The sequence below is a fragment of the Drosophila willistoni genome (assembly GCF_018902025.1).
Source record: "Drosophila willistoni isolate 14030-0811.24 chromosome 2R unlocalized genomic scaffold, UCI_dwil_1.1 Seg200, whole genome shotgun sequence".
Lineage (NCBI taxonomy): Eukaryota > Metazoa > Arthropoda > Insecta > Diptera > Drosophilidae > Drosophila > Drosophila willistoni.
In genome coordinates this window covers 5,284,502-5,308,704 of record NW_025814051.1, presented here as the reverse complement: position 1 = coordinate 5,308,704, position 24,203 = coordinate 5,284,502, and the positions used below count along the sequence as shown (strand labels likewise).

General features: G+C 32.8%; 1 protein-coding gene across 9 annotated transcripts in view; it reads right to left on the bottom strand.

The window, feature by feature from the left end:
* LOC6643591 (neural-cadherin) overlaps positions 1–24,203 on the bottom strand; it is a 99,928-nt gene that overhangs the window by 17,104 nt on the left and 58,621 nt on the right. For 4 of the 9 annotated variants that reach the window (XM_023176374.2, XM_023176376.2, XM_023176373.2 and 1 more), the window contains exons 11-13: positions 4,417–4,560; positions 4,200–4,315; positions 3,007–3,171 (exon numbers count right to left, since the gene is read on the bottom strand). In XM_023176374.2, coding sequence (XP_023032142.1) covers positions 3,007–3,171; positions 4,200–4,315; positions 4,417–4,560 — 425 coding nt within the window. Of the gene's footprint in view, positions 1–1,216; positions 1,376–3,006; positions 3,172–4,199; positions 4,316–4,416; positions 4,561–24,203 lie in introns of all 9 variants that reach the window. The other 5 variants (XM_047011078.1, XM_047011080.1, XM_047011077.1 and 2 more) reach the window with 2 other exon arrangements.

Sequence of the window (24,203 nt, the reverse complement as noted above, 5' to 3'; positions counted from 1 at the left end):
TTTATGCTCTTACAAAAAGAAATTTAAGTTGGGGTAGTTAAATTTAAAAAAACACTTAAAATCTTTGACAGTGCAAGAATTTGTATCTTTTAAATCAGACTTAGAATCGAAAAGTACATTTATTACTATGAACTGAGCATTAATAAAATTTATATTTGTTTTATTGATATAATAGTCAACTCTAAGAAGATTGTAAGGGTATGAAATCTTCGGCATTGCCATAGTTATTCATCTCTGATTTCCATTCTATTTTTCGGCTTAGGGACTTATTGTGGCAAAAATATTTGATAAATCAACACAAAATAAAACGAATTAAAAAGCATGCAATTTTGTAAGCATATGTGCAAGTTCTCAGTTTAGGATTTTTTGAAAGTTTTTTTTGTTAGTGCTTTTAATACCAATTTAGTTTAGTTTTAAGCTGAAAATTAAATTAGTTAGCAGGCAGCTCGGAAACAAAAAACCACAATACAAAATCAAACTTGGACCATTAAACATTAAATATTTAATACCATCATTCGATTTAATTAGCAACAAATCGAAAAAGAGCAATTAAAAGTGATTAAAAATAAAAGGACTATACAATGTTAATGAAACATGCTGTATAAATCTAAGAACTCAAATTAATTTAAATTAAATAAATGTTAAAAAGATTGTTAACTTTTTTCTAGGTAAATTCGTCAAAATATTTGAATAATTGTTTTCTTGTTATAGAAAACTGTTAAATGACTTTTAAATCGTTTGTGATGTATACAAATATGAAACTGTTATACAAATCTGTTATACACAATCTGTTTCTATGGCAATTTAAGTTTGCATTTTGACGAATTTCCCAAAAGACTGTTTACCAATTATTATTACAATTTGACCCAATCACCAATTACCCATTGGTAATTCCCTTTTGGCAATTTACTCTATAATTATTCATTTTGGCTTTAAAACAATTCTTACACACATACACAAACCCCGTTATACACACACACACACACACACACACAATAGCGCACACCAAAGGGATTATTGTTTACTTATTGTTATTACTCAGTTTACAATGTAAAGTTCAAATGAGATATGAATACAATGAGAATTATTTTAATTGTTATATGAAAAGTGATGGTTTGTTTGTTTTTTTTCAGTTTTTCGTTTTAATTGTATTTCATATTCATATTGGATACGAGTATTACGAAAGAGTAAGTATCAATTGGTATTAATTAACGACCTGCATTATGGTAAAGGGTGTACGCATTTCCTCATCAAGTGAACGCTCATATGATGTCTGCGGGAATTTCGGAGGCAGATCGTTGACATCGCGTACATTAATCACGATTGTTGTTTGATTTTCATTTAAACTATCCGAGGCAACCAATTTCAGTTCGTACTATACATATATAAAAATAGGCATAAACAATCATAATTAAATTATACAAAAAATACAACAGAAAAAGGTAATAAATAAAAATATATGGTGCTTTTGGGAAGACAGAAAAAAGAAACACAAAAAGTCCATTGATTGGAATAATAAATTAAAGAAAAAATTATGAAAAATTGAATAATTTGTTTTTGTTGTAAATAATACAAATGATTTTCCTTGATTTGTCCATCAGAATGCTGGCACAATTTTAATCTTGTCAAAATATTTCTCTTAGTCAATTAGTCAATCAGTCATTTGGTCAATTTACATTTGCATTTTTCCGTACCATCTCTTCTTGTTTATTCATTAAAATGCAATAATTTAATCTACTTATTCAATTATGCATACAAAATGCAGTTTTGAGCACACGACTTAATCGACATATTTTGAAATTATCATAATCTCCTTTTTTTCTTTTACTCTCCATCGCATTTTTTTCAATCTGTTTGGCATTTTAATTGATGGTTAATCAATAATATGCCTAACCTTTCAGTAGGGTATTATGGCTGTTGTATTGTTACACTCGTAAAGTAAATTGTTACATTCTATGCCAAATGTAATTTTCAATAAGAAGTTCTTGGCGAAGATTTCAATTATTTAGTGGAAACTTGGAGTCAAAATTAAGGTTTCCAGTGACTACAAACTGAACGTCCTTTGAATGAATATCCTGTTCTCAATCAGTCAATAAAGCCATTTAACAAAAGGCACGAGACTTCTTAAAACGTTCCAAAGAAAGCAGAACGATAAGACTTAGAGCATTAAAAAAGTTTTGGGCAGACCACCACAAGATACACAGAATAAACAGGAAAAAGTATTTCCCTTCCTATAAATAAAAAAACAATTTTCCTATTCTTTAATCACTTTCAAACCAGTTAAAAAATATTTTAAAAGATTATATGGCATCAAGAGTATAACAAGCTCGGTGATAAAAATGTATTTTGCTAGCTTTTTTTCACCAATAAATTTGTAAAATGATTTTCCTTTGCCTTTATAAACACATTTGTGTTTTGTGGTTTAAATTTATATATAGTAAAAAAAAGGGAAACTGTAAAAACATTTCTTGTCATTATTTTTCGTTAAAAAATGTTTTTCCATAATGTTTTTGCAATTTAAGTCAAATTGTTTTCCAGTAATATAAACAACATGCAAATGGGTTGAAATATTTATGGTTTAAAATTGCGCTAAAAAAAAAATATATGAACAAAAAAATGGGAAAGAAAATATGCAATGTCTATTAATGTATTTTTATTGAGTGACAAATTGTAAAAAATCTATTAAAATGTGAGAAAAATATTTATTTTGTGTGAAATAATTTTCACCATATTTTTGTTTTTTCGTAATTATAAATATTTGCCTTAAATGTTATTTTGCAGCAAAGAAATTGATTTATTTTATAAACTCTTCACATAAGCGAAAACGCAACACATCAACAAATGAAATGAAACTCATGCAATTGATAAGCAACAAGAAAAAAAGCTCTACGAAATAAATAAAAAAGAAAATCGAATAAATTGCTAAGCTAAACCAAGCTAAGTGATCTTTAATCATTTGCTATAAAAATTTGATCTAATTTGTAGCTTTATTTTCGTGTTATTGACCTGCAACACTCGTTTGGGTAGATTTCGATCATCTTCTTCCGTAATCTGTGTACGATATGTTGGCCTCTCGAATACGGGCGGATTGTCATTAACATCTTTCACATGAATTATAACCGTAGTGTAGTTCTCCTTCAGATTATCGGAAGCAGCCAAACGCAATTCGTACTGCACACACGTAAGCATTGATTGATTATTTATTATGTATTGGAAAATAAATTATCATAAATAATTAATATTTTAATTTTGCATATTTATTTTGTTTTCATTTTTGGTTGAATTTCAAGAATTTGTCAAATATTTGCCAAAGACTTGAACAAGTCATACAATTTTTTGGCCAATTGTTTCAAATTGAAATTCAATTAATGTTTCGTCCTAGTTGTTCGTGTTGCTTTATTTGACTTTATTTGCTCTCTCTTTCTTTCTCACTGCATACGTGTGTATGTATTTTTTGACCGCAATTGTTGAACATGTACTAAAACGTAACTTGCTGAGGAAGTTTTCTTCAATATTTAACTAGCCTTGCGGTTGGCCAAACGCGAGTTGCAAATGAAAATCAAGTTGTGTTTCTTAATGAATTTTATAGTTAACTGGGGCAACAAAGGGCATAGGATTCTAGCTGAAAACTAAAGGGATTGTACTGAAGTCAAGTTAACCAACTAATTGAATATGAAAGTTTTCAAAGAATGGGGATCAATTGAAAGACTTTTGCATTGTCCCAGCCTGACAGTTTTAAAATCTTTAAAGAAATAATTGGCCAACTAATTGGCAAGGGAAAGTTTATAATTGACAAAATGGAAAAATTTTACTTCATTCGAATTAAATTTTTGATAAGTATTGCAACTATTTCCCAATTGACTGTAGGTTCTTTGGGTTGTCTTTAATTTATAGTTACATAAAAATATGTTTCAGCTTTAACTTGGAAACTCCTGTATATATTTTGTTCTTCATTTTCTCTTACTTTCCATTTTCATTTCCATTTATTTTGTTTTCCGAATGACATAAACAAATCTCACAGTTGACTAAACCCGCAACGCTTATGTCATAAATATAGTCTCCCCGACCCCTAAACAGCCACAGCAACAACAAAAACAACTGCTTGGAAAAAGAATGTTTGTCGATTACTGGTATACAAAATAAGAGCCAAGATAGACAGCTCCCTTGGTTGTTGGTTTGGTAGATATTCCTTAACTTACCCTGCGTCGTGTCTCATAATCCAATGCTCCGGCCACATAAATGGCCCCAGTCATATTTTTAACCGCAAAAGCGCCGCCAATGTTGCCGCTGGTAATTTCATAGCGTATACGTGAGGCTGTAATTGTGTATCAAATATTTGTATTACCCACATACACATAGATATACATATACACTCATATGCAAATATCTCCTTCTCTAAGGAAAAGTACTACTTACACTCATCGTGATCCTTAGCCGTTACAGTGAGCACTGTATGCTGAATATCCTCATTCTCATCCACTTCGGCTTCATACAGCGATTTGTCGAAATAGGGCGGATTATCGTTTTTATCGGCAATGCCAATGCGTATGAATTTGGTGACTATTTTAAAAGAGAGAGGAAGAGAAAGAAGGGAGAAAGAAGAGTTTCAGTTAAATGCCAGTTTAAAAGTTTCACCCAAAAGTCTCGCAATTATCACGTACTCTAGACAAATGAATGAAATTTCAGAGACAAAAAAGTTTGACGACGTCGACTCAACAATTTGACGCCTTTCTTATTGACATTTCCCTTTCCTCAATTCTTTTTACATTTTCTCTTTTGGCTTTTCTTTTAACACTGTGTGTGTGTATGTGTGTGTGTGGAAAATGATGTTGTTTTTGATGCTGCCTTCTGCATATTAAATAAGCCTTTGCAGGGAATGTATATATCTTCAATTTCCATTTTTCCAATCCATTTTGTGGAGATGATGTAATTTAGTTTCATATTTATAGATATTCAATTGCCCCAAATGCTAGATTTTTATGTTGTTAAAAAGATTTCAATGTAACAAAAAAAAAAAGATTTAGAGAATAATGTAAAGTAAAGGTGGGACTGTCTCTGAGTGTCTGTCTGTCTGTGAACCTCAACATCTATTTGTTATAGTTGAGAGAGTCTTAAGTTTTCTCACTGACAATTAGTCGAAAACTTTTAGGTCTAGAGTCTAGACTAACTAATGGTTATAAAATTAGCGACACTTTGTCAAAGAAAACAAAAGGTCCTTATAATGCGATAGTAATTATTTAATGTTTTCTTTTTTAACTGGACGTGTTTACTTTGTGCCTTTTCGGAACCGTACTCAAGTAAGCAGTCGTTGTGGAAAAGTTTACAGTTTGAGAGCATAGAGATTGCATAAATACTTGCTCAAATAACAGTCTTAAAAACAAGTTTTCGATAGGGCTTAGATATTAAATATCTATCTAAATATTCTTTGATAAAGCTGATTTTTGAAAAAATAAAGGAATTTTTTTATTTGGTAACAATAATCTTTGTGATAATTAAGTTGAAACTGATACAAAATTCCACAAGTCAATTCTTTATGCCAGCTTAATTTTCACCGCAAACTAAAATTTAATTACAGGCTGCTGATTTATTTTGAACGATATTGATAACAAAACAAAAACGATTTAATTTCAAAAGGAGTGAACAATTTAATACGTTGCTCGGTAATGCAACCCTCATTCTAATTAATTGATTTTGACTTACCTTAACAACAAATGAATATCACAATGACATGAGTCCTAGTATTCTATCTCCTAGTCGGAATTTCATTTCTATTTCCACTCCAACTGAGCTAACATACAAAATGTGAAGCATTGTGTTCTTGGAAAATTTCATAGGCAATTGCCAGCAAATAAACGAAAGGAAAATGACTAAGAACAACAATATAATTTTCACATTGGCAGGCAAGACAAGAGGAAAATGCAAATAGCTCAAACAGAGAAAAAGAGAGACAGAGAGAGACAGAGAGAGAAAGAGAGAGAGAGAGAGAGCAGTATAGAAAAGGAAGCTAACAATGGAACATATCATCAGTGGCTTTTGTTGTGTGGAAAGTAAATTACATATATCATTTATAATTGCAGCAAATATTGCACAACAACAATGGCTATAAACAAGGTTTAGCTTTAATTAAATATGTGCAAAATCGCAAAATCTTGGACGAAGCTAAAGATGTGACCAACAACAACAACAAATTTTCTAGCCACATGTCCAGGATGCAAGTGTTCTGTTTATCAATTTACTTATGTGTATCTCTGGCAAGAACTTTCACTTGGATTTACCATATACAACACACTGACACTCTGACTGTGTGTGTATGTTTATGTGTGTGTTGCAAAATTATGCACATTTAGTTCAGAAGCCTGACAACTACCAGAGTTCCGCATCTGTGTACCATTTGCATCTTCTCACCACTAAACACTTAAATTAGCAAACGTTTGAGACATTTTCTATGTGTGCGTCTGCCTTAAATTTATGGCAAAACATTGCTAATTGCCAACTCTTAGAAGGGGAACGAGAGAAAAAGATAGTTTCTAAAATGAGTTGCATTGGTCTCTGACAAAATCTTGCAAAATGTGACGACATTTTAATTAAAATTTGTGTATGAGAAAATGCAAATTATCTGAAAGTAAAGTTTCGCATTAAATTTATGCTCTATTTATTTACATACATTTAACTAGACGAAAATATCTTTGAAATTATCATGAAATTGTCAGTAATATTCATATAATATGAGTACAGGTTTTACAACTAATCGAATTAATTATTCTAAGATTAGGCAAAAGTAATGAATGAAGAATAACGGGAGTGAAAACTGCAGTATTCAGTACGTTTTCAATAGAAAAGATCCTTTACTTTAAAGAAAGTTTTCTAGAAACCTTGTGTAAAATAAAACTTGTTCATAATTTCTACATAATTTATTAATTAAAAATTTGTTTTCAAGCTTTTACCGACAGGTTGTTAAAACAAGACCATAGAACAAACCTTTAGCACTACGTCCATCATCTGTCAACTGAAATGGCGTACGGGGAAGGCATTCAATTAAAGTTTATTTAAAAATCAGAACAAATTGCTGTCATGAATCCATTTTACGCACTTTTTTCAAGAGAATTTTAATTATTTGTTTGTTGACTAACAAAAAAAAAAAGTTAAAATCAGGAATTCCATTAGCTAATTGCTTTAGTTTTATTTATCAGATTAATCTGGTGGTGCACAAGACTTAAGCTTTTAATGCATTTCCCTGTTATCTTTACGAAATGGGGGAAAAAAATTGTAAATTGATGGCCATGCGCTCTTTAATTAATCGCCTGCCTGTGTGTTTATATACATACATATATTATATAATGAATTAAAGGTCACGCCCATCGGTGAGAAAGCCAGCAGCATTTACATACATCTATTTATCTCTTTGTATGTATGTGTGTATATGAAGGTATTTCTCTGGGTAGATTTAAATTTTTTCGCCATTTTAATGCCATTTTTCTTCGCTGCATAATTTTCCGCATATTTTTCATTATAAAAAAATTTTTTCCTTGACTTTATTACATCAAAATGCAATATTTTCCCCTTGCCACATACCTACAATGTTTGTATGTTATGTATATATATATTATATATTTTTTTGCCCAATATTTATTGAAAGCTGACATTTAAGTTATGAAAATTTCTGCTTGCCTCATGCCTCACACGGATGATATTTGATGCGGATATTTATATTTTGCCACATGCCACAGCGAAACATGAAAGACTCACTGAAATGCTGTTATTGGAGGGTCGAATATTTTTTATTTATATATATGTATGTACATTATATTTGGTTAAACGTGGGGCAAAATATGCAAAATGAAAAAATTTATATATTTTGTAAATATGGGGGAAAAAAATCAAAGCTTAAGTCATTTCATTCTATTTGTTACATCCTTGATATTTTGTTTAATTTTAAATTGTTATATCAGTATCTTTGTATGAAAAGTGAAAATAATGTATACGCAGTGTGTAGCGCCTAGATTATGCGTTGATGAATAATATTTAGAACAAATATACATGATTATATACTGACATAATGACATAGCCTGTTTTAATGACCTTATTCATACATGTCTCAAAGCTAAAATTTCAAATTCTGAGATCGATAACTGATTTCGAAAAATATAAATATATTACACAATGACTGACTAGAGAGACTATTCTATACTAAGGAACTAAAGTGATGTACATATATTAGTTTTCTAAAAAATATTTAAAATAACATGGCACAATGTGGTCATTTGGTTGGCAAGGAAGAATATGGCAACTGAAAATCATACTCATACTCTTATTTAGAGCACTATCTGATTTATTTTAATAGTCTTTACCCTACTGTAAACAGTTTTTTAAACGTTTGCAAAGACTTTGCACACTAGAGTACACAAAAATTTGTCACACTCAAAATTTTTTGTGTGACCCTTTGGTACTTTTTTCTTTATTCTATTTTATCTATTTATCTAGCAGCAATTTTCATGGCTTTTATCTGGCAGCAAATCAAATATTGAGCTATTGAGCTTCTAAGCTTTGCCTCTTGCCTCTTCTTTGTCCTCAATTTTCTTTCGTACATTCTACATACATTTCTTTTTTCTTCATTTTTTTGACACTCCAAACACATTTGTTAAACGAATTTGAACCCTTGACAATGGCAAACCGAGCACTCCGGCCATATAAATTGACATTGGAGCAATTTTTTGGCTTAAAGATTGCTTTATCACTTTATTTGCAGCTAAAGTTTTGCCGATGATTTGAGACGAAGAATAAATAGTTATCCATATTTTGTCTTTGAGTTTTTCTTTCGTCTTTATTTCTTTGGCTTTTGTCGCCATCTTTAGTTGCCACGCTTTGTTGCACAAATTTCTAAGTTGAACTGAAGTGTCATAAATTTATATCTTATATACATATACATATATGTTTGTATATGTATAAGTAAGCTGAGAGATATTGTATATATGTATACACGCTGCGCCACACGCTGTCAAAATCAAAGAAGCCATATTTTCCCACCATTTCTTTTTCCCATCGTGCTCTCTCGTTTGGTGTGTGTTTTTTTTTTTGCTTTTGGCAAAAAGTTTATCGCCAAGTTTTGCACTTGAATGAATTTTAATGATATATAATAGGCGGGTCGCGACTCATAAATAAATACGTATATATTTATATATTAAAGTTGATTTTCTGGTTTTTTTTTTTCTTATCAATTTGTTCTATTTCATTTTCTCATTAATCATTTACCTGACTTTCAATTAATTTGTTGAGGGCAAATTTTCTGATAATAAATTTTGAGTGAAAAACGTGACTAAAATTTTCAAAGAGTTTTTCTTTTTTAGTTTACAGAGATGTAAAGAGACATTAGTTAAGAGTTTTCTCGTCGATTAAAGTAATTATAAAATATTCTGTAGATTTAAAACCAACTTTAATTTGAGTCTCGATAAGGTTTAGGGTAAAGTTTGTTTTCAATTCAATTGCGGTAAATATGGATGATATAAATGAATTTGTGATTAAATCTTGCAGAAAATAATCAGAGTCTAGCAAGCTCTATGTGCTTGTCTTCACTTAAAAATTGATTTTAATTAAGGTCAAGAAAATTCTACGTTTCATTCGAAAGTTTGCTTTAATTTCTATGTCAGTGACTTGAAATTCTTTGGAATCTAAATGTAAATGGATGAGGCCAACCGCAAACAAGAGAGACAAGAAAAAATACCAGCAAAGTAAAAGGAAACTATGACAAAGCAAAAAGAACCGCAACAACATTGTTGCACCTCATCGTACATATGTGGCATACATTTTGTGTTGTGTTGGTTAACAATTCCGAAGGACAACAGCTGCCATTCAGAGATACATGCATGCCATATAGAGACATAGCCTCCGCCCACAATCTGCACGGCAGAATCATAAAAAAAAAATCAAGCAAACCAGCCAAGTGACAAAATGCATTTCAACAATTTTTTACGACATTGCCCACAAACCAGCATCAAAAGGATCCTGCATCCGGGACAAGCAGTTTAAGAAATGCAATAAAATATTTTGCAACAATTTAGATGGTGGTTTCCTTTATCAAGCTATCGTTTCCACGTTCTGTTGGTCTTTCTCTCTCTGTCTTTGTCTGTTGTTGTCTTGACATTAGCCAGTTAGTTGGCTTGTCTTTATGACCAGCATTATATGAAGGCTCTATTAATGGCCAACACATTTCCTCCTCCCACTTGGCTTAACAACAATTTCGTGTGTTCTGATTTCTCGTTGCTTTTCGTTTTCCCTTACAGAACAAAAAGGAAATGAACACGAGTGGAGTAAAATCAATGGCCATTGGTTTTCCTCTGGATAATCACTCTCTTCTTTTTCTTTTTCTTTCCTCTTTTGCCAAAATGCAAACTGCAGTCTGCGGTTTTTGTGGTGAACATGTGCAAAATTTTGTTGCATCCAGGCCTCATTATTTCTGGCTTGCAGCAGCTGCATTAATGACTATTGACAATTTTCCTTATTTCTTGAGTTTAGACTTAAATTTAGTTAAGACTTGGCTTTTGTGAAACTTTGCCAAAGCCAATAGTCAAAATGTGCTATATCATTTTAGCTAACTGAAAACTTGGTCATACCAAGAGCGTAACACCTGCTGCCCTATGTCATAGTTTAAATTATGTGTGCAGAAAACTTTCTTTTGGCGTAAAACTTTTAATAGCATCTAACCTACCCTATACATCCTCGATCTCATGGCACGGTAAACATGTCCAGGAAGCCAGGCATATGTTCATTGATTGCTTACACTATCCATTAGAAAAAGGTAACCGGGTAACTGGAATTGCCAACAACAAGCAACAAGAAGTTTGTTGCGTGTCTTGCATTGAAGATTTAAGTTAGCATTCAAAGCGAACCAAATGGCCAAATGAGTTTTAGCCCTCTCAATTCCCCCCAGAATGGCACTCAACCATTAAATTGTATCTTTCAACGCAACCAACGGGGGAACGAAAACTTTCCACAAACAAGGACAAAACTTAACATGGCTATATTTCGACAGGTGAACAGCAAGAGCGTAACTCTTCAACCTGCAAGGGGAAAAATGGCAAACGCTCACAAAATTGTTGAAAATTTAACAAAGTCCTCACACGAAGAGAAAGGAAAGTTAATAAGGTAATGAAGGGGCGTGTCTTACCACGGTGCACTTTGTCAAAAGATGGTTACCGTGGCTTAGAAAGGGCATCATCTTTGACATCACAAAATGGTCACCGACATGACTTATCTATTGAGTTAAAGAGGCTAAGAAGCATGAAGAACTAGGTCTTTAATAAATAAGCTATTGAAAATAATCTGATAGAATGTCTTTTCGTCTAAATTGAGTGATTTATGGTTAATTACTTTTCGCAGTTTTACTATTCTCGATTCCTTTAGTATTCCTTAAATACAATTCTCTGACTGGACCTAAGGCAATAAACGATTTTTCCCCTTCTTATTGCCGTTTTCTTTGATAATGAAGAAAAACTGGCTTACAAATTAGAATGCTATTAATAAAAATTACTTGTTTCTCTTTTACACATTTTCTTGGTATCTCTTTTTTTTTTTTGCGTTGTATACTGTTGATGTTTGGTCTGGTTTTTGCTTCTTCACTCGACCTTGACTTGAATACAGAGTCGGAAGGATGAGATGTGTGTGAATAAATTTCTATAATTATTGTGCCATTTGGGCAATTTGGAGTATCACATTAATTATATTGATTTATGCACTCACGCGTGCTCGCAGCATCGTCACGCGTGATGAGAGAGATAGAAGCAGAACGGGAAACAGAGCACAGACCACAAGAAGAAGACGAAGACATCAATCAATAATTTGTGGCAATTTATCAAACTATTACGTAGACGATATCATTAAAATGGCTAGGCCTAGTTTGCGGCGGCACGCCCTTAGCAAAACAAAAAAAAAAAAAGAATTTCCCATTGCTTTTATTTGTTAAGTTTTGCGATTTCCTTCTTTACTTTTTGTTTTGATTTGTTTGTATTTTTTTTCTTTTTGTGCGACAAAATCACTTCAAGCATGTCAGTCGCATGTTTTGTCAATAATATTTTCCATTTGATTGATGTTGTTAGTGGCGCTACTGCTGCCTGGCCATAAAAACCATTGAAATGTGCTTCAAATAACATAGAGAAAGATAGATATATAAAAAGCCCAGATAGATAGAGGCACAGATAGAGGGAGAGAGAGGTCGAGAGGGAGTTTGCGAAACCGCAACATGTATCTATCGTAGCCGCAGGTTAATAAAAGTCTTTGGGCCATGTGGTTTCGTCCTTCTTGGCGCAACCGCCAGCTGGTGTTTGGCGGCTCATACAATGTTTTTTTTTCCCTGCCATTTATTGCCGCAAATTCATCGCTGTTATTGTCACAATACTATGTTGAGGGTATATGCAATACTTATAGAGAGTATATGTAGTAATATAAAACCAACTATAAAATAGTGTGGTGACTGTTAAATGATTTAATTCCAATAGTATAAAAACTGCAAATGTAATGTAATGAGCTTATGTCTTCCAAATAAACGTGTTTATATTATTAATTTCATTAAAATTTAGAATTTTAACTATATAAATCGACTTTTAATCCTTTAACAGAGGAAACATATTAGCTTAAGGATACTCAAAATTACTTAAGCAGTGAAATTCACGTTCCATAGCCATGAGTTTAAGAACAATGCCATCAATGAGATTAAATTTGCGTCTGTATATTCAATTTGTATAGCTCGTATCATAAATTCTAGCTGACTTCAATGAGTATGGCTATTATTACCTTTGGCCAAGTTTATGCATTTAGTTTCCGTCTATAAAATAATATTGGTCATCAGCATTAAAATGGCAAAAATTTTCATTTCTAAATGGATATGCAATATTGAAAATGGTTTGTATAGCAATATGAATATTGCAATAGCATTCAAACGGAACGGGTTTATCAATTGAATATTTGTGTGAATAGAGTGCAACTATTATTGTAGAAGTGGACAAACCAGAAGAAGAGAGAAGGAGCCGGAGGTGTGGTTTGTGGGAATTTGTATGAAATGTTAGATATGATTTTCCGTTTTGGCCTCGGACCTTGTGGGTAAGTGTATGTGTGTGTGTGCGTGTGTGTTATACGAGTGCAGAGAAAACTATAAAGTGCCTGACTAAAAATTTTTTGTTTTCCCCTTGTTTGTTATCACTTGCCATCTGAGATTCGGTCTCCTCTCTAACATTTGTTTCCTTTTTGGTTTCACGTTTTCCTCTTTACAACTTTTTTTTTTGTAAGCGGCTTAAAGTTTCTTTTTTTTTCTGCACTCTTTTACAGAGACCCAGTTAGACTTAACTGCATTGAACTTTAGCGTCAAAGTAATTAAAGTTTCCATTTTTTGTGTTGGGTTGTCTACTATTTTGTTTAGAGTTAAACCAAAAGCTGGAAAATTTCTAAAAAGTCAACAAACCTGACCCCAGACCACATTACTTTTCAGGAGGATTGTATACAGGGTTTTTTTTTCCAGCAAAGAGCAACAAAATATTTAATTTACCTGTAACGAAATAAAAAGAGAAAATTCAAATGAAGGCGTTTAATTCGAGTCTTTGATTATTTAATTTAAGTTGTAATTTAGGTGTATATATCAATTTATTTGCTTGAAAATAAATGGTGCCTTGGGCATGTTGATTTGATGAATTCAGATTAATTTGACTTTCACCTCCTTCAATTAAGTTCTGGCTTTGAAATGTTGTAATTATAGACATATTTAAAATACTGCTCAAGGCATATCCAAATCAAAGAGCGTTACATGATGATGTCTCATTAAAATGTTTACCTATTTAGTAATTTGTTAGACTTTCTTTAGAAAGTATAGTGATAAGGCTACATGATACTAAAGTAGGAAAGTTTTCTAGCTAAAAGACCTTAAAAACGTGTATATATTTAATGCTGCAGTTGACTTCCGCAATATTTTAATTTCATTTTCTTTATAGCATTGTGTTATTGTAAATCTTTCTAGAATGTGACACATTTAATTTCTTTCTTGTTTAGCATAATTATTCAGAAAAGGAAACAAAATGAGTTGTGTACAAGTGTAACTGAAGTTGACATAAACCAAAACGTAGAGAGAAAAATACAAGAAAAGGTGACAAATACAAATAAGTGACAAAGGAATGAAATCTAAGTTAACAAAGAAAAGAAACAAAACGAAAATCGTAAGGGAAAAAATGCTTTGTAATCAGCTTACGGGAAAAGCAAAAGAAAAAAACAAATCGTTTTTGGCTGACCAATTTCATCAGTTATATAAATAGCTTTGTTAAACGTAATCTTTGACCATTCAATTGACATTTGTTGTTGGGTGGCGTTGGGGTGGGTGGGTAGGTGTAAGGGGATAACATGTTTTTACGTCAAAATAGATACTGTGTATTTTTACTTTTTTTTGCTGGTTTTTATGTTTATTTTTTCTGTGTTTAATTAACTTTAATTAGTTTTAATTAAAAAGGAAAAACTGGGAGAAAAAAAACATTGCTCTAATGTTTCTAGTGCTCATTTACTTTAACTAAATTGCCCGGGCAACGCGAAATGTCCTCGCATACACACACACACACACACACACACACACACACACACACCAGTGTGTACCGACAAAATGGAAAAGCTGGTAGGAGTGAAAACGAGATAGACTAAGCTTTTGGCTTGATCCTAAGCAAAACAACAAAAAACAACGAAAAAAGACAGCAAACCCGAGTGCAAAATAACATAAAATATTGTAAAACAGCTTTGGCTCTTTCTCTCACTGTTGCATTTTAATTACATTTGCATAAGATGCAGCTTATCTGCTCTATGCCATGCCTCTGAGTTGCACCATCGTAACGAAAAAAGAGAAGCAGGAATAAAACCTTTCAATATTTTACATATTTAAATTTGCTGTTATTTTTCAAAAGTTCACAAAGTTTAAAGATTATAACAGCTACAAAACAAATAGAGACTTTGTTATGCTGGTTATTGCATGTTGTACACGTTTCTGGGATTAACACGATAACATTTTAGCTCTTTAAATCGTGTAAGAGAGCATAAATGAAACTCATCATGCAAGTTAAAAAATGTTTTAATAAACATCTCTTTATATGTTTTTTTTTTGCGTAAAGTCCAATAACTATCTTTACAAAAACTTCAATACAAAAAAAGGGAACTGTGATTTCAAATCAAAAGTCATGTCTTCAACTAATAAGATTAAATTCTTGACACTAAATAAAAAAATGTTTAAAGTTTTTGAATTACATAGTTAATCACCTAGAACTAAATAATATACATTAATAACTGCAAAAGAAATAGATATGATTTTTTCTAAGAAAAACATCAGATTTATGGTCTGTCTGTTTTTTTTAAATTGAATTGATTGGCATCTGTCACCATTTGACAAAAGAAAAACTTGTAACCTTGTGCAAATTATGTCACACAATAAAAACTTTCAATTTCATAATGCGAACTTCACAAGAAGTGGCTTTTAAATGGTATTTTTAACAATATATATGTATAGATAAATATATTGTGTAAATATTTTTTGTTCGTTCTTCACTTAATTACTTTGCACAAAAGTGTCACCAAGTGTTGCCTGACATTTTCCACACTCTCTACCCCCATCTTCATCATCATCATCATCGACGTCACTTAGTGACACTTTTTTCTTGTTTGAACAAATTGCACAAAAAGAAAAAACATGAACAAATTGTGAAACTGACTATTTAACAAACGGCCAAGCAATGCAAAAAGTAAAAAAAAAAGTTCTTGTGGGGTATAAGCTTGGTCATACCGAAGTTTAGATACACTAGTTACATTTGAAAACTGGTTATTCTTTTGGTGACATCAGTCTGACAACTTTTTAGCTCCAAAAAACTTCAAAAAAGTTTTTGATCTAAATGACTAGTTTATGCAGTTTCAATTGCATCAATTAAGTCAGTTGCCTTTTCGTTTTACGTGACATATGGCACATAAATATTAGAATACCAGGGAATACAAATAGTTAAGGTAGATAAAAAGCAAAAAAAATAAAAATAAAAATAACGCAAAAAAATCGCCAAGCACTTGAACAATCTGGCAACACGTTGCAAGTGGCTCGGCATTGTTATCTCTTTTGCTATTTTGTTGCTGTATTGTGGCTGTTGGCCATAATTTCTGGTGCGTGCTTGTGTAACTATCCTGAAATAAAGGGCGTGGCACGTGCCGCTGATTAATTGCAAGTAGTTTTTGGTGGACCACATAAAAAAAAACACATCCAAAAAAAAAATAGAATAAAAAAGCAAACACAACCAAAGTTGTAAAATGTTTTAAAGTGTTCACAAAGTCAGTTTGTAATGGGCCTGCTTTGTGTTTTGAAAGCTGAGAGAAGGAGATTTGGTTGTTCGGTATTAACTTGGCTTATAGCATTGCTTTCATCTATTTATTTACCTGACGTGTTCAGTTTTAGTTCATTCTGTTTGTTTAGCTTTCATTTCGAACAGTTGTTGTTGTTGTTCTTGCCGTTTTGTGTGGCTTATTTCATTATACGAAAAACTGGGCACTTTTCTGCTGATGGAGCAGAGTCGAATGTGGCGATAAGGGAAATTGAGGAAGGGGAAAAGCGAAAGAGAGGGCAAACCGAATCTTAGGTTGGCTTTAGGTCTTGACTTGGCATTTGATTGCGTGTATTTGCTCACTGGACTGACCTGGTTTTATTTTATCCGCCTTTCCTCATCCCTTCATTCGTTTCTATTCTCTTGCTTGGTGGTTTTTTTTTAGTTTCTTTTCCATTTTCTTGTAGCAATCAGTGAAGAATATTTAGTATATGGGTGAAGCCAGTTCAATAAAATATACACGTAAATGTTTGCCTCATTTTCTGCCTTTCACAAATTCATTTAGCCTGTTTGTAATCTAGCAGAACACCTTGCAATCTGATCAGGACCATCTGTTCCCTGACAAGCCCCAGAAAGTATGCTATATTTTAATTATTTGAATTGTTCTGGATTAAACTATACAAGGTTTAGATCCGAATTGATGAATGAATTTCATTCCTTAGAGTCATAATTCTGAAATTAAGATGAACCCTCCAACAAGGTTCTTATTTATTTTAGCTGTCCTTTGGCGTCTAAGCTTCTTCTAACTTTGTTCGGGTGTTTCGTTAATTAATCAAGTTTCGAGGACTTCATTTCCAGCATCTTCTTTCTCTTCCACTTGCAGTTCAATTTTTGATTGCACAAAACTAAATTAGTTGCTGCTTTCCTTTTTTTTCTTTTTTTTGATTAGAAACTTTTGTGAATTATGCCACACACCAAAACCTAAAAAAAAAGTCACAAAACCGACAGGAAAAAAAACTAATAATATTGTCCACTTGAGGACAAAAGCTGGGCCAAGACCAGCTAAGAAGTCAACCAAAAGCTAAACTCAAGTCGAGAGATAAAATGTTGGAACAATTGCACTTTTCATTCTTTCTTTTCTCTTCCTGCTGCTTGCCTTGCCTTTCTCCGCCTTATGGTACGAGTTGGCTTACTTATATTGTGGTTGGTCCAGAACAATAAGCATTTTGGTCTATCATAATAAGAATAATAGGAATAGAAGAAAAGTAAGCAAAAATGAAGCTTTACCGAGGGAATAAAGAAAGTTTACAGCAATTTTCTTTGTGTGTGCGAAAAATGTTATTAAAGTTGACTTGAAAATTGCTAAAGATGATTTTGTGGACAAAACTTTTGACTTATAGACTTAGCTTAGTTTTATCATTAAGTCAAGATTATTAAATAAAGTAGCATAGTAGTAAAGTGAGGCTCAAAATGGTTAGAAACTTATGGAAAATTAAATGTCAAGGGCGACAAAAAGCATAAAAAACTGTTGAATTTAGAAACATATTTAAAAAATTGTATTTATTAATAGCTTTCAAATAATACAAACTTGAAAAATATGAATGAAGCTTTATGTAAATTCAGTCTTCAGCTTTTACAATTTCAAAATGTTATGTGAGTTATACATATATTTTCAATTAAGTTGTTGAAAAGAAAACTTTTTAATATTTATTTTTATGTGTTTTATGTCTGCTGACTGAGAAGAAACAGCAGGAGCACAAGAATTGTCCCAAACATTTCTACCCTCCTTTTGCCAGTGAACAACACTTGAGCTCAATTGTCCAAGCGTTGACAATGCGAATTATTGTTAAAGTCAGAAGAGCGGAGGAAACGAAGAGAGGGTGGTGAAGGTGGCGGTAAACAAACAATAAAAGTAGCCACAGAAACAACACCAGCAATTCCCTTTTCCTGCTTAGAACTTTAAGGTGAAACACAATTGCCAAACAATTAAAACATCAAGAATGAAGGCCAGAAAAAAGTTTTATCAATAAAATAAGCAGAGGAATACGAGAAAGTTCGATAAGATTCAAGTCCACAAACATAAAATGCCAAAAACTAAACCAAAACAAATAGACAAACAAACTAGTTTCTTTAGCCAAAAATAAAAGTTGCCCATTTTATGGCACAATTTTTGTTGCTTCTTTATTTTTCGTTTACTGTGGTACACGGATTGGTTTATTTACTAAGTTATTTTATCGTTTTATTATTGATTTTTTTTTTGGTTGTTGTTTAGCTTTTACTAAATTAAGCTCGAGACCCAGGATAAGCAAATAATTGCCTTTCTCTTTTTGAGTTTGGTTAAGGTGAAATTGTCTTGACAAAATTTGTTTAAACAATTTTAATTAGTTTTCTTTTTTTGTGAAAACGAACAACTATTTCACTTCCGACTCAAACACACACCCACACACACAATTGCATAAGGACTTAATTAAAGTTTGTCTTTTTAAAATGATGATGATAATTAATGCAAAATCTTTAACACGCCCAAACAATTCCAACAAGTTTGACGGCGCAGAAAATCATCATCATCGCCATCTCCAACTGTAAAAACTTAGCGGAAACTGAAGTTGTGCAAAAAGTTTTCTCTCGGAAAAACCTAGGAAAATAATCATAATGCATGGCAAAATGCATGTTAATGAGAGCTTGCGTTGAGGTAGTTCAGCCATCATTGGGCAAACGAGATGTGCTCATTAAATAACGATATATGAGTGGGGTTAATTCGTTGAAAGTGGTTAAACCGCTTGATTTTCTCCCGTATTAAAGGGTGATCCACATGAAGCTTGCTTAAACTGTAGTGAAATATTATTAATTTAAAAAGGAGATTATAAATAAAGGAGATTTTATAAAGCGCCTTTTGGACCATTATTTGAAAATAAGTAACTAGAATTTTCTAAAGGGATATATTAATAGCTTTGTCATTGTGTAAAAAAACAAAATAGTTGGCAAAAACAAAGTGAATTGTAAAATATTTTTTCTTTTCTTATTTTAAGCAAATGCTTGAGGAAGAAGTGAGAGCTAATACTACATAAACAAATTTCGTATCCTAGTAGCCACATTTTGCACCATTTGGAGTTTGAGTTTTCTTTGGAAAAAATTTGTCCATTTTCTTGTAAGCGGCTTTAAGTTGGCGTGAAAATTGCTTAGGCAACATTCATGCTTTGATCAATTGAAGACAAAAATAAGAAAAATACGAAAGTAAGAGAAAGGTTAGTAGCTACTGACATGATAATGAAATTCTACCGAAATTGTGATAAAGGTTAGCAGCATCTGGACTCAAGTCAATAAAGTTTCGCAACAGATTGCGATAACAGTTGGAGGGTGGGTTGACTTGTTTTTCCTTCTTTTTTTTCTGGGACACTTCTTTTCACATGTTATCAAAACATTTTATATAATCATCTTGAGTTACCTATATAAAATGACCCTTGTCTGGGTCAGACATTTGCTTTTGTTAAGCGAACTTTTCAGCATGTGATAATTGTCAAATTATTGAACAAACAGCAGACAGAATCTCTTGCCATGGACAGTAAAAGAGATAGAGAGAGACAGAGAGTAGCCAAGAGGGGCAAAAATAAATGAAGGACTTTTGCCCAGTGGCGTCAACTAATTGTAATGAATTTTTCAATTTAGCCGCACAGCTGGATAGATTGGCATGAGAAGGATGAGGAAGATGGCGGGAAATGGGCTATGGTTGGTCTGATGAATGATGCACACACACACACTCGTACACTCGCATCACGCACACTCGCGTATTCGCTGGCTGTCATTCATCACAGCTGACTCGGCATCCGTCCATGGACAGGGATGGCATGGTAACGCGTTTTCTGCGGTCAAAGTTAGACACTGAATTTGGGGGTAAAAGAGAATGAAAACGAGATGGATATAGTCAGAGAGTGCGTGTATGTATATGCCATGGCATGAAAAATTGTTTGGGAAAGAGAAAGATGATGGCCAAATGGCAAATAGTAATGGAAATTTAGCCACTGGCTTAACACACATTCTCTTTAGACAAACACGATATTTGATATTGGTAAAGTGCACTGTAATGATATGCTCTCTCATATTAGCACATAGTTCTACAAACCAAATCAAACAAGAAATCAATCACATTACCACAAGTTACACATTGATCAGAAAACTAATCTTAGTTTTGCATTTAGTTTCTCTGTTAACACGATCAACATGAGTATTAGTAGTTTAAAAAACAAAACAATTTTATAGTATAGATGATGTGATTAAAAATACATTAATTTTTTTAACAAATGTGATAGTCTTAGTGCTTTAACGCTTGAATGATTTGCTATAAATAAAAGTGATCAAATATTTCGTTTAAACTGACCATTTATATAAAGCCGAAGCGTTTAGAACATTTAGAAGCGAAAATGTCTTTGAAATATTCGTTTCTAGTTGGAGGTATACTCGCAGCATTTCATGTGGTTCATGTAGGTAATAAGCTGACTTCATACATTTGGATCATGAAATAATAATCCTTTAACCTGTTTGAAGATCTCTTCACGAGTTGAACTTACAAATGTCAAGTGCATTGCAGTCGATGAAAGTTTTGTCGGTTTCGAATTTTGTCGGATAAAAGCAGTTAATCGAACTTACAAGTATTTAAATGTGAAAGCAAATCTTTTTAAAGTTCCCGTCACAAATGGTGCGGTATGTTCTATTTATTTAGATAAATGCAAACAAATCTTTCAAATTATTTTTTAGGTTAATGTAGCAGTTCTCAAACGATTCAATGGGTATAAGCCATTCTTATATAATACCACCATTGATGGTTGCAAATGCCTGGCATCGCAGAAGAAAAACATTTTACATAATTTCTTTTACAGTTTTATTAGTCAAGTTTCCAATTTGAATCATTCTTGTCCATATGACGTAAGTATTTGCAGTAGTAAACTATAAAATTGCTAATCTTTCACAAATTTTTTTACAGCATGATATTATTCTGGATAAGTTGACCATTGAGTTTCTAAATTATCAGCTTGTAGACGTTTTGCCAGCTCCTGAAGGAGATTATGCAGTCTTCACTAATTGGTATTCCAGCGGCAATAGCCGGGCCGAAATTCAAGTCTATGGTACACTCTCATAGGTAACTACAATATGTAAAACTTAAAGGGTCATCAATTAAATATCCAGTAATTTATTGGCAAGGGCTTAAGCCGGAATGACTTTGAAACTATTTGACAAGGGTATTTGATTTTGGGTCAAGTTTTGTCTTTTAAAAGTTTTTGCTTACACAGCAACGTGTATTGTCCTGTTATTTGATCAACTGTCGTTTTTGGTATTGGTATTGGCCTTGTTGTATAGTTAATTTCAATCACATTTGAGCCACTCGTTCATTGTATTTCGCTTGGCCATCTAATTAGAAACTGATTTGCTCCAATTACACATGGACATGCACATTGGCCTCTAAAAACAAATTGAAAATTGGTTTTGTTTCTCCAAGCTAATCGATGATAAAGAGCAATAGGAGAATAATAGAATGTGAGGGGCCACAGAGAGAAAGAGAGAACGAGAACAGAAAACAATCATGAATTTTCATTGGGTTAGTTGATGAACAAAAACTGAAACCCATTCGTGTGGAACTATATAAAACGGTTCGCTCATTAAAGTAGTCAAGCAGAAATGCTTCCATTAAATATTAAATTTTCATATAAATGTAAAATACATATTTTTAACACCCACCACAAACCCGAAAAGGAAAATGCAATTATTAATTACATTTTCTATACATTTTCTGCGATTTATTGAGGGAAATTCCGTTTGATTTATGTGTAAGAGACCCCCGCAACCAATTTTCTAAATGAATAACTCAGTATTGTTTGCAATTCTCTCAACTCCTTTATCCTTCTCTATACATATCTCATTCTTATTCTGGTTCTGCTTCTTCTTCTACTTATTATTATGATTATTATTATGAACTTTATTTTTTTGTTTCTTGTATTTGTGTTGTTGTGTTTCTTGCCATTTCCCAAAAACTATAAATCATTTGTTTGTTCCATTTCGTCTTTTGTCTCTGTGGCAATGTCCCAATGGACATTATTGTTCAAAAAACGAAGAAGAATGAGATGAAAATATTATTGTGACATATTCTTAAAATACGAGAAATGAAGATGAGAGAAAGGGTTATGTAAGAAAAAGAGAGAGAGAGAGAGAGAGCCAGAGAGGATAGATGGTTAGACAGGAAGCCAAAAGAGATTGGATGAACATCGGAAGTGAGGTAACAGACACTGACAATGATCCCTCCACACTTGAGAGCTGAGAAAAGTTACTTGAAAGATTACAAAAAGAAATAAAAACATTTGAAAAATCAATAAATACATCTACGTTGAGATACTTGGTTGCTTAATATTAAATGGAGAACTGGCTGAATCTATAAATCTTACTTTTCAGTTAGTCCCAACATACCCCTCCATACAAAATAAATACAGAGTACGACCACTAAACTTAGCACTAAAGTTTGTTAACTAGAAATATCAGCAAAGCAAAAATCACATTTTAGTTTTCTCGTAATTACATTTCTTTCACAGACACGTTCGCCGCCTCAAGTGAAAGAGGAAAAACAAAGTTGCTTTTACCTTTGCAGACAATACAACTTTTTGTGTCCAAGTGTTACAAAAATAATTTCTTAATTTTCATTTAAAAACAAAAAAAAAAGAGGTAAACAAAAAAGAATAAGAAGGCAAAGGGAAAAATGTGTGTCTGAACACGATTTTCACTTACAGCTTACATTTGTCTACGTAATTAATTTATAGCGGATGGCAGGCGGGAATAGCAGAAGGAGTAAATGGAAAAGAAGGCGGACAGCAAATCAGCAAAACATGGACAAGATGGAAAATTTTTACTTTGCGTTTTTTTCCAGCTGAATACGCATAAATTCACATCCGGCGACAAGATGGCGTCGCGCTTTTCGTTTCGTCTTTTTTTTTATAAATTTTTTTGTTTTTTTTTTTGTCTGTTGGATTGCAATACCTCGGCATAAAAATTGTCAACGTTGCAAGTTTCTCTAGATTTCTGGCTTACTTCGTCTTTGCCTCAGTGTTTCTCTGTTTGGCAACATGGCGTATGCGGCACTTCCGCTAAAAAACGAAAGACAGAAAGAATCAGCAAGCGAGTGAGAGGGCGAGGAAAATGCGGGAATGTGCAAATGAGAGACGCCGTGAATATCTTAAGTCCGACCCCTTTCGATTTCCCCCCACACCTCCAACCAGTGACTGCATCATTGCAATTATTTGCTGTTGCTGTCGCTGTAAGATGACAAGGCAGCGCGAAAAAGGTTTCATTTTCCATCAGTAGCAGCAGCCATTTTCCTCATTTTTCTGTAGCTTTTCCTCTTTTGTTTTTGTTATTTCGCTTAATTGGAAAACTATACAGTAAGAGGCGAAAAATGCTGAGCACGGCCAATATGCATCTGGTTTGGCGATTGCCTGATGGTATGAGAGAAGAGCTGGTTCGAGGCGGGTTAGCCAAATGAATTGCTTCGTCTCTTTCCCTTTTTATCCCCATCTTTCTCTCTCACTTACCCTCTCTCGCTCTTTTTCTCTCTCTCTGGTTAAATGATTGGCATTGCAAATTAGAACTGCAAGTGTTGTTGCTTTTTCATTTTGTTTGGTAGCGGTTGGCCAGGCCAACTGTTTGATGGCCAGCAAAGTGAAATTTTCGAAAATTGAATTCAAATGAAAGATAAGCTTAACATGCGAATGGAATTAGAGAAAGCAAAAGTTCTAGAAATTAAAAATTATATAACTTTCCCTTTCTGTAACTAATTGGAAAAGCGAATTAGCCAGGATTTCGCTGAATGGAATAATTACTCAATCAAACTTCTGACCTGCAATTATAGAAACAGTA